Source organism: Rhinoraja longicauda, chromosome 33 (genome assembly GCF_053455715.1).
Source record: "Rhinoraja longicauda isolate Sanriku21f chromosome 33, sRhiLon1.1, whole genome shotgun sequence".
NCBI lineage: Eukaryota > Metazoa > Chordata > Chondrichthyes > Rajiformes > Arhynchobatidae > Rhinoraja > Rhinoraja longicauda.
The window spans coordinates 13,084,298-13,103,367 of NC_135985.1; the positions used below are offsets into that span (position 1 = coordinate 13,084,298).

At 39.8% G+C, this 19,070-nt stretch overlaps 1 protein-coding gene across 3 annotated transcripts in view; it reads right to left on the reverse strand.

The window, feature by feature from the left end:
* unc13c (unc-13 homolog C (C. elegans)) overlaps positions 1-19,070 on the reverse strand; it is a 247,857-nt gene that overhangs the window by 146,556 nt on the left and 82,231 nt on the right. For all 3 annotated transcript variants that reach the window (XM_078427403.1, XM_078427401.1, XM_078427402.1), the window contains 2 exons: positions 15,283-15,424; positions 4,925-5,094 (listed from right to left, as the gene is read on the reverse strand). In XM_078427403.1, the coding sequence (XP_078283529.1) occupies positions 4,925-5,094; positions 15,283-15,424 (312 nt within the window). The remainder of the gene's footprint in view (positions 1-4,924; positions 5,095-15,282; positions 15,425-19,070) is intronic.

The following is a 19,070-nucleotide window of genomic DNA, read 5'->3' on the forward strand; positions in this document are numbered from 1 at the left end:
CAATCTCATCCAAATCAATTATATAAACGACAAACAGCAATGGGCCCAGATCCGATCCTTGAAGTACACCATTAATCAAAGGCCTTCAGTCTAAAAAATAATCTTCCATCATCACCCTCTGCTTCCTTCAATGAAGCCAAGTCTCTATCCTGACGGTTGCTCTCCCTGGATCACCTGCAATCTAACCTTCCAGACCATCTTGCCACGCTCCAAATGCCTTGCTGAAGTCGATGGGCAACATCTATGGCTTTGCCCTAATTAACCACATGGTTAGTAAGTTTGCAGATGGCACTAAGATACTGGGGTCATGGACTGTGAGGATGGCTGTCAAAGTATATAGTGGGAAATGAATCGTCCACAGAAGAGGCCGGAGAAATGGCTTAATCTGATGGATTTAATCTGAGCAACGGTGAGGTGTTGCACTTTGGGAGGTTGAATCTAAGGGGAAAATAAACAATTAATGACATGTCCCTTAACAGCATTGATCTACAGAGGGATCTTGGAGTCCAAGCCCATTACACCCTGAAAGTGGCAACACAAGTAAAGAAAGTATGTTGCATGCTGCCTGGCCCACTGAGTTACTCCAACATTTTGTGTCTAACTTTGATTTAAACCAGCATCTGCAGTTCTTTCCCACACAAAGGATATTGTGTGCTTGCCTTCATTGGCTGAGGCATTATAAGGATCATGATGCAGCTTTATAGGACTTTAGTTAAACCGTATTTGGTCACCCCATTACAGAAAGGATGTGGAGGCTTTAGAAGGGGTGCAGAGGAGATTTATCAGAATCCTGCTTCTCCTACCCATCTGAGTTTTCTGCCAACTTATTGCTTGCCCATGCTTGCTCCACTCCTTCTCCTCACCTCTTCCTCCCCTCTACTCCATCAGTCTGAAGAATGGTCACAACATGAAACAACATGCAAAATGGCGGCGCTGCCCTAGCAGCTGCGGCTACACCTGCGGTCCATTTGTCTTGTGTTTTTGTTGGTTTTGTTTGTCTTAATTGTAGTTGTGATGTGGTGTTTTTGTGTTTGTGTACTATGTGTGTATGTGGGGGGGAGGGGGAAACTGTAACATTGTAAATATGTGTCCCTTCCGAACGGAGACCCGACCTTTGTTTTCTGGGCCGTGTCTCCGTTCCTGCTGCGGCCTACCATCGGCCCAACTCCTGGAGCTGGCGGCCTCCAGGGCTCTGGTTCGCAGAGCCCGCGGATCGGACTGACCACCACCGGAGCCGGCCGTCTTCGGAGGCTGCGGGAGCGGCTGCGACTCGCCTTAGGCTCGGGCCGCGTGGATGCCGACATCGGGAGCTCCGGCAGCGGCAGCGGGTTCGCCCGCCCAGTATCGCGGGGCTTGGGTCGCGGACATTTCACCGTCCGGCGCGGCCTAAGATATGCCGCGGGATATTTCTCTGCTGGGCGGGGGCTTCAATGTCGGGAGCCACGACCGCCCCGACGTGCAGCAACAGCGGCAGCAGCGTGTTCGCCCGCCCCGGATCGGACTTATCATCGGCGGAGCCGGCCGTCTTCGGAGGCTGCGGGAGCGGCTGCGACGCGACGCGCCTTGGGCTTGGCCCGCTGTGGACCGTCCGGTGCGGCCTGCAACCACAACAACCTGACTGCGGGCGAGGACAGCAGGAGAAGGGAAAGACATTGTGGCCTTCCATCACAGTGAGGAGAGAGAGGACTGGAGGAGACTCACTGTGATGGATGTTTCTTTGATGGATGTTTCTTTTTTTGTGTGTTTTTGGGGTTGGGTAATTTTAATGCCTATTTAATGCTTTTATTGTTGGACTGTGTTTTGGGGGTTTTGGGGTTGTGTAATTTGAATGCATATTTAATGCTTTTATTGTTGGACTGTGGGTGACCGAATTTCGTCCAATATTGGATGACAAATAAAGCTATCTATCTATCTATCTATCTATCATCTGTCCATTACCTTCCACAGAAGTTGCCTGACCCACTAAGTTCCACTTCCAGTTTGTTTTTGCTCAAAAATTGGGGGTACTTTGTGTATCTAGTGACCCTGTCCCAGCTACATTAAATTTGAGCATCTGTGGTCTCTGTCCTGAGAAGATTAATAACCATCCATGTGAATAATTTTGTCTTAGCAAAGGTGCTTGAATTTTCAGAGGTTTCTTGTTAGTTATGATGTGCTCCCATTCAATGGAACCATTTGTCTGCACTCAAAATTCTGAAGCAAACTGTGCAATTATAACTCGTGAAATTGTATTCAACCATCTGCTGTTATCTTTGTTCTTCAGAGTACAAAAAGATCAATGTACTCTAAGTTGTGGGAGACTCTACTGGGAGCCTCTCCCAGGAGAGAGTCTTCCACTGGGTCTCCTCCTGAATGTCTGCTAAATAAAACCCTTTCACATCTACAGCCCTCATCTCACTCATGGTCACTATAGACAGTATCCACGTGTACGTATGCCACCCCAAACATGTGCTGACCATTACAGATACCTGTAGCTGGCAGGGATAAGGAAAAATATATTTCACACAACAAATGATCAATAACAGTAATGGTCTCCCAGAACAATTTTTATTTATTTATTTTGTCTCAATATCTCCTGAAATTTCTTTCACAACCTACTTTTATCATTTAATATCTCTCTTTTTACCACTGGCTCTCTAAGTCTCAAAAACATTCACTATTCTAACATTTTCAGTTCAGGTGAGAAAACGTCAACCTGAGATAAATATTCTGCTTCTTTCTTTCTGTATACCATTTATCCTGCTGAGCATTCCCAACATTTTCCGATTCTAGTTTACATTAACAACATTGTTTAGTTTTGAAAACATAATCAGTACATTTGAAATTTGAAAATAAAAAGGAAATAGGCTCATGTGGAAATGTGCCTTAATTTGCATTTGATGAAATTATTAACTTTATTTCAACCATGTTCAATTTAAAAAAAAAAAGTTTTGAAAGTTTTTCCAATTTGATTTTCATGCAACATTTGTAAGTCACCTGGAGTTCAATATTTATTTCATTGTGGCAGGCATTTGCCAGCTGTAAATTGTCACTATGTTTTCAGAGGTTTACATGGTGGGATGATAAAAAAAAGTATGCTGAGGGTGAACAAGCAAAAAAAAATTAAGTTATAGTTTACTGCCATGGCCATGCTGAAACATTTATATGGATGTAATGAAATTCTGACTGCATTACCAACCTAAATTGAAAATTCAAACCTAACAAACAATTCTGGAAGTGAATTACAAGATTGTAATCTGATGGATGGTTCAGAAGATATTCAAAAGCAATAGATTAAAACAGTTTATAAATCCATCCGAACTAAAATAAAATTGCAGCTTTTGACATGATGCCAATTTATAGTATATAACGTATTATAGGCACTCTTCGTGGTGAGTAGGAAGATGCTCTATTTTTTCTGTTTTGTTAAAGAAAAAATTGATCAAATAATTAATTATGTGTTGTTGTGTAATGGCAGGAATAAATCACAGGTAGAAGTTAAGGCATTGTGTCCTAACAGAGAATGTGGGACCCTGCAAGGACTGAGTAGGATTGACAAATCACACTGAGCTTGATACGAAGGGAAGGAATAATTACAAAAGACAACAAAAAATGTGGCTGAATTAGAAGAAAAATACACAAATACTCCAAAAACAAAATCAGGCCAGATATCAAGGAGAAAAACCCATCAAGTATTTTTCATGAATACATCCTTTGGAAAAGTACCTCTAATTGTAAACCCAAGGTTAAGAATATTTCAGCATGTAATCACCTACCTATCTCAATTCCAACGGAGTTATCTGTCCAAACTTACGAATGTGAAATCATTAAACTGAACAAAATGGGTTGTTGAAAAGAGAATTGTACAGCACAGAAACAGGCCCTTCAGCCCAACTCATCCATACTAACAGCAGACAAAAAGACACAAAGTGCTGGAGTAGCTCAGCAGGTCAGACAGCATCTCAGAGGTCATGGATAGGAGATGATTTGTGTCGGGACCCTTCTTCAGACTGATTGTAGTTGAGGAGAGAAAGCTGGCAGAGAGATGGTGATGGAACAAAGCTTGGCAAATGATTGTTGGATACAGATGAGAGGGTTTTTGCAAGCAAATGTAGGGACAAAGGCCAGATAAGAAAGGAAAGCTAAAAACTGTGAGATAAAAAAAGATGTGAAGCCGGGGGTCGGGATATAGGTGGAAGGGGTCAGGGGAAAGGGGAAAGGAGGGGCAGGATAGAGGGGAAAATGGGTGCACATCCAGGTAAAGGGGCACTGGGAAGAGAGGGGGATGAAGGGGAAAGAGGGGTTGGTTAGTTACCTAAAATTGGAAAATTCAATGTTCATACCATTAGGTTGTAAGCTACACAAGTGGACTATGAGATGCTATTCCTCGAGTTAGCATGTGCCTCATTCTGCCAATGGAGAAGGCCCAGGACAGAAAGGTTAGTATGGGAATGGGAAAGGGAGTTAAAATCACTAGAATCCAGGAGATCCAACAGTAAGTGTTTGTTGGAACAATCGCCAAGTCTATGCTTAGTCCAAGAGGACCTTCTTAGCCACTCTGTCCTTTCTTCACCAAGAATTTTCAGGTTTGAGTGAAGAAAAGACAGGGTGGTGAAGGTGGTGGTAAAGAAGGCATTTGGCAGGCTTATCTTCAATGGGTAAGGTATTTACTACAAAGTTGGGACATCACATTGCAGCTATACAAGTCATTGGTGATAACACACTTGAAATACTGTGTGCAGTTCTGGTCACGATTATCTGTCAATGAAATACCCTAGGCACTCAGTCAAGAATAATTAAATTACCACAACCCGGATCACATGAATAAAAAAACAATTTGAAAAGGACACAAATTTCAACAACCTCGTACATATTACACTCCAGCACAGATCAAACAGGTGCAATGATGTGCCCCAGAAATAGTCAGCAATAAATAACCACATACCTAAGTTATACCAGACATCCATCTCACTGCTCAGTGTTCGGACTTCAATAATTGTTTGTCCAAGAAAGTCGTCTGATTCTTTTTTGAAATGCTGTTTAACTCGAGACTTGATGTCATCATCCTCATCCCAGACTCTAACCTTTATTCTATCAGTGGAATTATGGCACTCACTGTACATAAATTAAAAAGATAGTAGATAAAAAGTATAGTTCAACAATGAGCACCATTTAATAAATCACATTTTAAAATTTAATTTAGGAATTTTGTTTTATTGACTGAGCACCATTCAGAAACAATTCATCAGATTATGAATTAAATTTATATGAGAGGAATTATCTTCTATTAACAACCTTATGCATAATGTGTTTAGCTGCGTACTGCAACCTGGAAAACATTTTTCTTCCATCATTGCAATTTTTCTTGAACAATTACTTGAGACTGAGACAAATGAGATATCAGGAGAGTTGTTGCCACTGGCAGAGACTAAGCTTGGGAAGTTGTTCAGCTTTGTGGTTCAGTAGGACTGGAATTTATTTTGTTTCATTCATGCTCTAGCTCATCATGAGCCATGGAGAGGCTGAAGATATAATTTTTTAACTAATTAAGCATAAATAAAGTTGATTTCGGATTAAATAAATATACACACTCTGCTTCTTTCTCATATTCCCACAGTTTTATTATTAAAAGGATTAATGAATTGGAAAAGGAGTAATGAACTCGAAGAAACAGGTTGGATGAGGCTGGAGAGAAAAAGGAAGACTGATAGTTAGCTTGCAATTCAAGATTGAGCATGCTGTTGTCCATGAAGAAAGTTGCACTTAAGATTTTATTGGACTTATAATTAGAGGTAGTTGTAGCAAATCCCAAGCTAATTAAAGTAGTTCAACTTATGTTTATTTGGTTTACCAAGAGGTTTATTGATATTATTCCAACAAGCAGCTATAGAGGCCACTTTCACTTTTATTCTATTATAGTCACTTTCATAACTCTCTGGAAAATGGTATTGCCTCCATTAAACATTCATATGCAACGCTGAGAAACAAGGTTTATCGACTGTGGCAAAAACATTTTCAGTTGATACCAAATGAAATCTTTTTCAAGTAGGTTATTGAATATTGAGGCTCAGTGAAATCACCATTGGTTTTTCTACAATTTTAAAATCATTATCAATCTTATCAAATAAAAAAATGATGAAATCATTGCACAAGAGTATTATTGAACACGCTGGATGATTGGATTGGCTTTCTAATTGAGCTAGCTTATTTTTCTTCTGATGTCATATCATATCATCATATCATATATATACAGCCGGAAACAGGCCTTTTCGGCCCTCCAAGTCCGTGCCGCCCAGTGATCCCCGTACATTAACACTATCCTACACCCACTAGGGACAATTTTTACATTTACCCAGCCAATTAACCTACATACCTGTACGTCTTTGGAGTGTGGGAGGAAACCGAAGATCTCGGAGAAAACCCACGCAGGTCACGGGGAGAACGTACAAACTCCTTACAGTGCAGCACCCGTAGTCAGGATCGAACCTGAGTCTCCGGCGCTGCATTCGCTGTAAAGCAGCAACTCTACCGCTGTCTGTACAGAGAGTTAATATTGCTGTTTCCTCATTTTGTTTTTCTCTCCATAGACGATGCCTGATCTGCTAATTATTTGCAACATTTTCAGTTCTTATTTTAGATTTACAGCATTGGCTGTATTTTGAATTTGCATTAGGTTATATTCATTATCTGTCTTATGTAATTCAGTTCACAAAATGAAATGCAGACTTTGCATATATAAACTACACAAAACAGACATTGTAATCTTTGGACTGTGCCCCTGAAACCAGCAGCAACAACATTTGTTTAAATGATTCATTGCAAATTTGCCAATTCAACAATGCGAATTCGTTAACATTAAAGTAATTTAGACTGACTTGCTGAGATTATATCAAAAGCTTTATTCAAATTGTGAACTTCAACTATCACCATGATAAAGATAAACATTTGTACTATAATGGGACCTTCTGAAAAACACGTGATATAAATTAACACATTTTATTTTTAAGGCAGAATGCTACATATATTTTAATAGGAAAGAACAAACAAGTTTATAACATATTTATAAAAATATTCATGAAAAGATCCAAGTTGCCTCTTTCAATCATGTGCAATAGCATGCTTCTGTGATAACAGCATTAACATTAATAGGAAGATAATAATGGGCCAGAGACCAGAGAAAAAAATCAGAGTTGAAGAAGCCAAATAGAGATACGTGCTTGGAGATAATCAACAGTGGAGGTTGGAGCCATGTGCAATGAGGATACTTACCAACCACTATTCCACTAAAGGTCGCAGAAAATTTAGGACAAGTGCAATCATGAGTAAGTGACATTTTAACTGATAGCAGTGATAATTACATTTTGTCTGGCCTTTCGGGTTTTGTAGATTCTAATTTTCTCGAGAAATGACTTGCCTGGAAAACCATCCTTGACCAGAAACACTAAATGCACTGCATAGAGTCAAAGCACATTACACACTGCCTCTAAAATTCATTCAATATTTTCAGTGAAATGAATTTCAAAGGCAAAGTGCACGCGCAACAGGCAAATTAGTGTTGGAGATTTAATGTCCAGAGGAGCAGTTGGAGGTAGGACCAGGTAATCCAGTCATTCGCATCAAATGATGACTGCAAATAATTGAATGGCTGATGGCCTTTCATCTCAAGGGAGTTGAATTCAAAAGTGAGGAGATGTTTCTTTTGCATGAGGCATTGATCAGATCCCATACGGAATATGGTGACTAATTCTAGACAGCACAAGTCAAGAGAATATATTGGTTTTCGGAGGATACGAGTTAAATAATGTGAAGGTGGATAAATTTAGGTCATATTTCAAGAGCTTGGAGAAAAGGGGGGGGAGTTGTGAGTTGATTAAAGTGTTTAAAATTATAGAGGGGGATCTGATGAGGAAGCTAGTGAGAAGCCATTTACATAAGACAAGCATTTCTGGATCAAAGGTTGGGAAAGTGAGCTGAACTGATCAGTCATGATCTAACCGACTGGCGGCAGTGGTTACCTGGCTGTCCCAAACATCTTATAAAATAAATCCTTGCTCACTATCTCAGTTTTAATTCTCTTCCATCTCATTTCAATTGAAATCCAGTGTGCCAAATCGCTAAACCTTCCTCGGACCAATGCAACAGCTTCACTAGCTGACGCACGTACTGCAGCAGGCATTAGACACTGAAAATACCAGTCACTGGACAAACGTGCAGAGTGGCACCGTTAAAGGTTTCACCATGCTTTTTAAATGAGCTAATCCCCAAGTTATGGCTAAGACTGTAAGGTTCTTGTTAAGACTGCACTAAATCTTAAGTCGTAAAGAAATAGGAACAGGAGCAGGCCATTCAGCCCCTCAAGCCTGCTCCATGGTTAAACACAATCATGCATGATACACTTTCCTCATCCACTTCTCTGCCCATTCCCTTCCTGAATAAATATCTTCTTAAAAACATCTTTCAAAGCTCAAAAATGAGATAAATCAATATTGTACAAAATAAGCATAAAATATTCAGCACAAGAATGTTCGCAAATAATTTCACCATTAATTCAAGTACATTATGCAAGGAAATGTACTGCTTCTAAAATTCTTTTTTGAATGTGCTAATCTGTAAATACCAATTTCAATAAATTTCTCTCTCTCAAACAGCCTTTGAACTGACACGAGGATCAGTTTCTGGTACATCCCCGCCATGGCCTGTTTTTTTTCTTGACCATTTTTGTTTCAAATTGCCTCGAATTCCAGAATTTCACACCAAATAAACAGTAAGTTGCAAACACTCAGCCTGTTCCAAATTCCTCTCCCTAAATAACTTAATTTTACAAATAATTTCAAAACGGCTTTATAAAAGAGAGTGGCAGGAGAGTGGGATTGGTGGGGGAGACAGGCAGACAGAAAAAGGCGAGAAAGAAAAAAACGAGAGAGAGGGAAAGAAAAAAAAAAGACAGGTATGAGAAAGATCTGAACTGTCCAGCAAATCAAGGCCTGAAGATCTAAATCCAACAAGTGGCAGGAAATAAACAGATAATGGGCATGCTGTTATGGAAACCAAGAATAAAAACCTAAGCCAACTTCATCACTGAAGAACAGTAAGTGGACACTTCCTATTCACACTTCAACACACTTGTATCAAATCGACAGTGTGAACCTAAAGAATATTGATGGCACTGACCACTGGTGCACAAGTGGGCCTTCATAACACGAAGACTATGGTACAGAAGTAAAGGCTGAGGAAATCAGGTGATCGAGTCAAACTCTGGGAATACATCATGTGCCAATATCTACCCAGCACATCAGATCTCCCTCAGACCCAGCACAACCCCTTGACCATTGTCCTGAGCTGAACACAACCCTGCTGCTGCCTTGGATATTTTCCACTCTTCCAAATGTCGCTTCAATCATTCACTGACCACTCCTGAAATTTACCACTTATCTTCAACTTATCCTGCAAGGCTAGCCATTGAGCATGCTGAATTTGCTAAACCACATGATAGCTTGGATCTTGTGAGCTGGAATTTTACCCCAGTGGTCCTAGCAAGTCCTAATGTATTGCACATACGGGCACTTCAACATTTCCAAGCTCTTGCACTTGCCGTTTCACTTACATTAATTTCACCAATTTTACCAAAATAAGATAGTCACTCTTTGGGAATGATATATAAAATAAAATCAACCTCTCGGATTAACCTTTTTAAATAAATTCAGTAAAGTGACATTTCAAAATCGTAAATAGCGAACTGTGGATCAGTATCTTTTCCTGCTTTGCCAAAGATGAAAAAGCATGACTTTTTTTCTGAATACTAAATAAGAAATCGCTCATATTTTGAATAAATTCAGTAAGGTATTCAGTTTTCCCAGGCCAGGATTGATGGTGCTCTGTTCTCTCCTCTCTCCAGAAGTGTTCACTTGCCCAGCACAACTAATTAAAACACTCGGGACTGTATCTGGATGCCTGACAGAAGATTTCATTTATAAATTCACTGGCAGCTACTTCCAGCCTTGTCTGTGTATTTTTAGCTGGCTAACCTGTTATTATCAACAATGTCAAATCTCAATTGGACTTTGATCTGTGCATAATTGAAACACTCTCCAAAAAGGAAATCTTCTCTCAAAACAAGGAAACATATTCAGTCTAAATTGACCCATCTGCCCAAAAAGACCTTGAAAATTAATTGGACATTGTATGTGTTTTACATGATACATTTTCTTCAAACCTCCACTGCTCTGCCTGGAAAACCTATCAGCTTAAAATTTAATCTTCACACGGTTGCGCTAAAGATAATAAATTAGCATCACCGTGTTGGACTCTACTTTCAATGGAATAGTCAGCATGTTGAACAATGCTGTTTGTGGCAGAGTTTCTAGACATTAATGTTCTGATCATCTTAAACATTAATGTTCTGTTCATCTTAAATTAATCCAATCACAGGTCTACTTGCCCTACTTGTACGACTTACTTTTCCATGTTTCATGAATTGTATTAAATAAATCAATATCTCCCCCTTGAGAGCCTCCTCTTGAAGCGTAATAGCCCATATTAGGACGCACCCATCCTCACGCACAGAGCCTGCTCCCAAACGGGAAGGCTCAGGATTCTCAGGCCCCATTTATAATAAGTTCCTGCAAAGTGACCAACAACACCTGAGACAGCTCACCCTCTGGAATAATGACCCTGGGGATGCCAGTCCTGATGGCAGTTACTCGGACCTGCAACATTTCTGCTCCATCCAGCTCCATCACCTCTCTGGTGCTGATGTCTGAACGTGCTGAGGTCAACAGAATCAAACTCTGGAAGTACACTCGGAACTACAGCACGACTACACTGCATTTGTAGCAGCACTAATCAACAGAAAATAAGCACTCAGCACCGGAAACAGAGCAAAGAATATACTGAACACAAATTCACTATTCTCCATGGAACTTTTGAGCAACTTATTCTATCTTTAACATATAACATATAACATATAACTACAGCATGGAAACAGGCCTGTCCGGCCCTACCAGTCCACGCCGACCATTCTCCCTGACCTAGTCTCATCTACCTGCACTCAGACCATAACCCTCCAATCCCCTCCTATCCATATACCTATCCAATTTACTCTTAAATAATAAAATCGAGCCAGCCTCCACCACTTCCACCGGAAGCCCATTCCATACAGCCACAACCCTCTGAGTAAAGAAGTTCCCCCTCATGTTACCCCTAAACCTTTGTCCCTCAATTCTGAAGCTATGTCCCCTTGTTGGAATCTTCCCCACTCTCAAAGGGAAAAGCCTACCCACGTCAACTCTGTCCGTCCCTCTCAAAATTTTAAAAACCTCTATCAAGTCCCCCCTCAACCTTCTACGCTCCAAAGAATAAAGACCCAACCTGTTCAACCTCTCTCTGTAGCCTAAGTGCTGAAACCCAGGCAACATTCTAGTAAATCTCCTCTGTACCCTCTCCATTTTGTCGACATCCTTCCTATAATTTGGCGACCAGAACTGCACACCATACTCCAGATTTGGCCTCACCAATGCCCTGTACAATTTCAACATTACATCCCAACTTCTATACTCGATGCTCTGATTTATAAAGGCAAGCATACCAAACGCCTTCTTCACCACCCTATCCACATGAGATTCCACCTTCAGGGAACAATGCACAGTTATTCCCAGATCCCTCTGTTCCACTGCATTCCTCAATTCCCTACCATTTACCCTGTACGTCCTATTTTGATTTGTCCTACCAAAATGCAGCACCTCACACTTATCAGCACTAAACTCCATCTGCCATCTTTCAGCCCACCCTTCCAAAAGGCCCAAGTCTCTCTGTAGACTTTGAAAATCTACCTCACTATCAACTACTCCACCTATCTTAGTATCATCTGCATATTTACTGGCTTCTGTGCATTGATTTTAGGGAAAATTGGGTTCTAGAAAGAGGAAAGAGTTCTGATATTCACCCTTTGAACATAAATCACCTATTTTGTGGTCTGATAAGGAATGATATGATTTCTATATCTGGTGAAAGTGATGTTATAATGTTTTTCGGCTGCACTTAGCTGTTCTGCGCTTAAGCTGTTTTTTGATTACACATGGAACAGCAGCTAAACAGAGATTTAGGTGAGGAATTACAATCACTGATTCCACCAATGCACAAACATATGCACATCCCAGACTGACATTTTCAACTGACCTACATCGACATCTCAAATGTGAAAAGCTTCAGATATACTGATTCCAGTGATTGTTGTCACAGCTATCAATCACACTACAGACCTTATCGAATTTATGGCAGAAAATAAATAAGAAACCCCATTTTATTGCACCTTACATTAAAAGTATAAGTAAACCAAGCAAGATAGGACTAGATTAGAACCAATTTTACTTTGAATTGGGGAATTATGACACTTCTAAGGTTTGAATACAGATAAGCTAGAAAGACCAAGATAATAAATAAAAGAGAAAGTTATAAAGAATGCTGTTGATTTCTCTGCTTGTGTCTGAAGTAATTTTCAAACAAATAGTGACAAGCTCCATAGTAAATGATGCAATAACATCTTACACCTAATGATAATCAAGCATCACATTTTATTTCTAAACTTGATGTAAAGCAATTGGATTCTTTAGACATGTTGATATTCATGTGGTTTACAAATGGAATTGCTGTAATTTTCCAGTTAGAAAATACGAGTTTCCATGCTGAGACAAGAAAGTGGGCAGATTTAGTAATCAGAGCTTGTTGCTCAGTAAAAGATTTTGGCACAGATATAAAAAAAACATAAAAGCTGAGGATTTAACTCAATTCAGTTCAGAGAGCAGTTTGGTAAATCTGCAGCGCATAAATATGTGGTCAGAGAAACAGAGGAAAGTACCCATTCTTCTAAGAACAAAAGAAGCTTTGAAGGTGTACCAAACACAAAGTTGAAAAAAAGAATCAAATGCCAAATATGACAATGCAATGCACAACTGTTTCCAGACAAAGGAAAAGCAGGCTCGATATGAGTATACAAGCTGATATTTCTGATGAAGATTTCCGTGCGTTAACGAATAGCGAAAGGCCTGGATAGAGTGAATGTGTAGAGGATGTTTCCACCAGCGAGAGAGTCTAGGGCCAGTGGCCACAGCCTCAGAATAAAAGGATGTACCTTTAGAAAGATGAGGAGGAATTTCTTTAGTCAGAGGGTGGTGAATCTGTGGAATTCATTGCCACAGATGGCTGTGGAGGCCGTCAATGCATATTTTTAAGGCAGAGACTGACAAATTCGTGATTAGTAAGGGTGTCAGAGGTTATAGAGAGAAGGCAGGAGAATGAGGTTGATAGGGAAAGATAGATCAACAATGATGGAATGACAGAGTAGACTTGATGTGCCAAATGGCCTAATTCTGCTCCCATAACTTATGAACTTAACCTTTTCTCCTTCCACAGATGCTGCCAACCTGCCAGGTATTTCCAGTATTTTCTGCTTTTGATTGATCTGGTAATTATATAGTGCCTCTGAAGTAGCATGAAATTCAAGGAACCTCAGCAAAGAAAAGGTGACACATTTTCATATGGAGATGAGGTGTGTTTTAAGAAGTCCCTCAAAAGAGAAGTGAGACAGTCCTGTTGTTGTTGGTTATAGAACATAGAACAGTACAGCACAGGAACAGGCCCTTTGGCCTACGATATGTGTGCCATACTTCATGCCAAGGTAAACTAATCCCTTCTGCCTGCACATGATTCGTGTCCTTCATTAACTGCATATGCACGTGATTATCTATAGGCTTCTTAAACACCGCATTCATAATCTCCTTCCACCATTACCCTTGGCAGAGCGAGCCAGGCACCTACCATTTTTAGTGTAAAAAACGTAACCTCCACATCTCCTTTAAATTTTCCCCCTCATGTTGAAGTTGGTCATGTTTAAGGAGGTTGGCCAAGATTGCATGAGAATTCTCAAGTTACAAACCACAGATGGTCTGAGCAGCAGAGCTGCAGATGGATGAAGTAATGAAGCTGGGCATAAGATGGAGAGGATATTGAGTCAAAAACCTCAAATGGGATCAAGGAGAAAGCAAGAAAGACAGCTGAATGTTATGGCACCAGACCCCAGGCAGCCAACCTGTCTGGTACCAGGCAGCTGCCATGGTCAGAATAACGGGGAAATTGAGAGTATCGAGCACTCCAAAAGCACAAATGGCCATGATACTGTTAATCTGCTACTGAAACATGACAACTGCACCTTATCTGCTCCACTGGCATCAAAGACCAAAGGACAGGCGATAAATAACCAAAACGATGCTTGCAGTTTCAATCACAGGATCTTTATGCAATTTCTCAATATAAATAGTTGCCATATCTATGAACATTCTCTCCATTTGGCCAAGGTGACAATGTTTATAAGGAACGCTGGTGCACAATTAAGGTTTAATTTTTTGTGTGAAGGCAGGAACATATTTACAGGTTTGAAAAGTGCAATTCCGCTCCCCCTGCATCTGTAGAATGACTGCAATTGTCTGCTAACCCTTCTCTTCACAGATTTACCCTTGCTACTAATCCCAGTTTGCCAGCTGTTTCAAGGACATCCTCCCTGGCCTCTGGCCACACATTGGAAAGCCCACCGTGCATTATATGCAGCCGCATGGAAGATTGTACGCTAGATAGAAACAAACGTGAGCAGCCTGCTTGACTGGCACTCCATCCACCACCTCAAGCATGCAGTCCCACCACTACTGATGCACACTGTTGCTGGAGAGTTTACTAATTGCAAAGTGTACTCGAGTAGCTCCAGGTATCTTCCACAACATCTCAAACCTGAAGTCTCTATCATCAAGAAAGGTAAGAGCAACAAGTGAATGGGAATGCCACCAATTCCAGTTAACAAACTATACTAGTTTGGAAATATATTGTGTTCCCCCATAGTTTTAGTTTAGAGATACAGTGTGGACCAAATTCCCTGCCCAGTAAAAACATACAGTTTTGCAATTTGTTTACATCACTACCCTTACTTTCATTTTGAAAAAAATATTTTATCATGTAGAAATTTTTTAATACTGGTGTCATTGAAGGCTTCTTTTGCCTTCATTCCCGCGATGGTATGATTGAAAATTATTGTTGTGATAACTTGACAGTGAATACTGCTTTCACTTTAGTCAGTTCTTACTTTTTAACTTGTAACCTGTGAAAAAAAGGACATTCGATGATTATAAAAATATGAATATCAACTTTGCCAAGTATGTTGTATACGGTATTAAGAAAATTCTGCACAGAAGTAGACTGTAAGGTTAACCCATTAAAATGTAATACTGCACAGGAAAAAACAATTTATAATCCAGTACTTACAAGTGAAATGTTTCATCCCAGTTGGGGTTGAGATTCCCAAAAATGGTTTTGGTCCTCCTTTTGGTTTTACCCACTTGCACTGTGACGTAAGGGTCACTCGAGCCAGTCTTATCCTTTGCTTGTAAACCCTGAGCACAGAGCACTGTTGCACAAAGAAAGTTTGGAATATTTAATTAATATCTTCAATCAGCTACGTAAAACATAAATATCACTAATTGTACATCAGCATCTTGTTTATTGTTCGCCATTACCAGCACAAAGTTTATATGAACGGTAGGATATGTTCCTTGGTCCAGCACTCCCATTCAAAAATTGCTTGAATTAGAGAAAAGATTACTGCAATGGGATCGACGTGATCAGAGAAGAACAAGATGGAATATAATGGTGCCTATACATAGCATTCCATTCCTGACAATTTGTTCTATCTGCATTTAGAGTTTCAGAATTATGGTATAAGTTGGTAAGCCATAACTTTTGTTTCACACCAGCATCATCAATCACAGGTTAGATGGGATCTTTGAAAACACAGCAAGCAATTATCCAACAGCAGGCATGATATTTATTTTTTTGCTGGGAAGTTTATTTTCGTGCTGATTTCCCTTCTCAATGCCTTTAGAGCTAACTCATTACTTGGCCAGGTAAAAAGATAGAAATAATAGGCAAGCAGATTACTCAGCCTAAACAACATCTTCTGGAATGAATTTGCTGATTTGATTGCACGGAAAGATAAATAAAATCGATATAAAGAGAATAGGTCAGGCTGAAGGGAAACCAGAGTTATAAATGGATTAAGCAAAATACTCATGGATTGTACGTCAGATCCTTTAGAAAAATACTATAAATAGGAAGCACTGTTAAATGGAAAATATGCTGAATTTTAAGATTAGTCAAGGAGCAGGGTGAGCAGATTGGGAGCGGCTGTGATTGGATATGTCTACATCTGACAGAGTCACTAAAGTCAGAACTTAGGCCCAACATGTTCCTGTGAAGAAGAAAGACAAGGATAGCAAGGTTCATGAACCTTAGATGATGAGAGTGCTGTCAAAAATAAAAGGAAGAAGAAAAAGATTCAGGGAGCTGATATCATCAGGGCTCTTGAGGAACACAAAGGAAATAGGGAATCAGGAGGGCAAAACAGGGCAATAAAATGTTTTTGACGAGTAAACCAAATGGGAAGGCATTTTAAACATTAAAAACAAGAGACTAGTTAGGGGGTATGTGGGACCACTCAAGGACAAAGGAAACTATTTATGCCTGGAGCGAGAGGAGTGGGAGAGTCTATATGAAGTACATTGCATCTGTCTTCACCAGGGAGAAGGATAATGAGATTAAGGAGAGATATGCTGATATTCTCGGGCATGTTGATAAGGAAGGAAGTGTTGAGTCTTTTAACGAACATTAAGATGGTTAAGTTCCCAAGGCCAGGTGGGATCTTATTTTGGGTTATCGAAAGAGCCAAGGAAGGAGATGGATATGGCCTAGACAGTGATCTTTGTCCATTGTCCTTGATCGATGATCTTTAGCCACAGGTGAGATCCCAGAAGGCTGAAGGATAAACCAGGAAATTAAAGGCCAGTATACCTTATGTTAATAATAGGGAAATGATTGGAGAGAATTGTTAGGGATAGGAGTTATTCATATTTGGGGAAAAAAAGGACACATTAAGGATAGTCAAGACAGCTTTGCGCAGGGGAAGTCATGTCTTACAAACTTAACAGAGTTTTGTGAGATGGTGATGAAGATAACTGATGAGGGTAGAGTGGATTGAGTGGAGGAGAATATTTGTAATGATCTTGGCCCACATCGGCAACAAGGTCAATTTGGCGATTTGACAATAAAGAAACAGCAGAAAACAATACTAGTTTAACTGTTATATAGACATTTTGTTTGGTTGAGAAACTATTTTCTCAATTTAATTTGGTATTATAACAGCATCTAAAAGGCACTTGGATAGGTACATGGTTAGGAAAAGTTCAGAGGGATATGGGCCAAACGTGGGCAAATGGGCCTAGATTAGATGGGGCATCTTGGTCAGCTTGGACGAGTTGGCAAGGGGCATGTTTCTGTGTTGAATGACTCTAATTACAAAAGAAAACTCCGAACGTGTCTGTGGAACTGGCTTTCCAAGTAAATGGTAATATCTAGGGAGTGATGAATCTGAGGCAAGTCCAATGTCTCATTTTGGAACTGTTAGAAGTCTGGTTCACCTCTAATTTTGATCAAATTTGGAAAACCTTGAGGGGAAATATTTGTTAGGCTGACCACTCAATATTTTCAACATTGATTTCTTTATAAATTGGACAGGGGCTGTCTCGTGATTTTTTTTTTCTCAGCACACAAAATAGGTTTGATAATTGAAGATTATCCCTCCTCAATCTCCCCGGTATTTTTAGAAATAAGAGAGAAGGGCTCATTAAGCTTCATACACTCTACAAGGATTAGACTACACAACTGTAAATCCTGGCCTTTAACTTCAATAGATAATCCGCCAAATATATTCCAGTTTCATAATAAATGAGCGAAACATAAACTGGCAGAAATAGTCATGTGGAATTTCCTCTTAAAATGTAATGTGATCTGCTGCCCCAAACACCCTGAAACAGACTGGCAGCTGTGCAGATTTACTGAACAATTCTGGAATGTAAAAATTGGAACATTATAGGAGATTTACTCAATTATATACTTTCTCTAATTTGATTAGTTTAGTAATAAATACCGTCTGTTTTTCTATCTCTGGCCTTTGTCCAACCAACAGCCTAGCAAAACCCCCCTTTTGCCAATGTTCCCCAATTATCTGCCATACGTTGTCTTGATCTTCCTTTCCTCCAGCTTTCTTCCTCCCCCCCCACCTCCACAATCAGTCTGAAGAAGAGTCCCGGCTCCAAATGTCACCTATTCATGTTCTCCAGAGATGCTGCCTGACCTGCTGAGTTATTCCAGCACTTTGAGGTTTTGTTTTGTAAATCAGCATCTGCAGCTCCTTGTTTCTACACGTTCAATTCATTTTTATAATTTAATTTAATTTAAAATCGTTGAAAACATTAGCGAGTCAGTGGTGCTGGTTCCCGACGGACAAAGTGACGGATGCACCACACATCTCTGTCCTCCATACAGCTGGCAAGCTCCTCGTTTGTCTATTTTGTCATTTTTACAGGTACATAATATATTTTCCAGTTAAAACTCCTGGTGATTTTAGAGGCAGCTCTAAAGTCCCATAAGTTTGTAGGGAGCACAGGAAATGGGGACTCAGTGAGCCAGATACCAGATATTGGTATTTTTAAACTGTGAGAAGTTACATTCTCAGAGTCTTCCTGGAGAAGTAGTCACGATATGCTGCTGTAACAATGGTTGTTACTAAGACACCTCTTTAAAATGGAATTATGTAGTTTTCTACTAGATTAAGAGTAAAACGGGACATTTCATCAGCTGTGAAATTCTTAGAGCTAAACGCATTTATGTAAATATTTTATAATATTTCTACCACCTTTTATGTTAAGACATCCTTGCTTTCGCTTTTTTCTCTTTCTGTACTGTTTTTATGTCAGTGTGTGCTATTTATGTGATTTCCCCAATCTACAAAAAACTGCCAAAGGTTCATGTAACTGCAATTTATGCAATTGAAGATCATCATCATTTGGTTGCATGGTAACTTGAAATATATTGTGGAATATAATTTGCACAATAGAAGTTTCTTTGTAAGAACTACTGATACTTGAAGGCCTGTGCCCTCAGGATGACTGTTGCCACGTTGAAAGATCAGATATGAACCAGTTTAAAAATAACTAGTT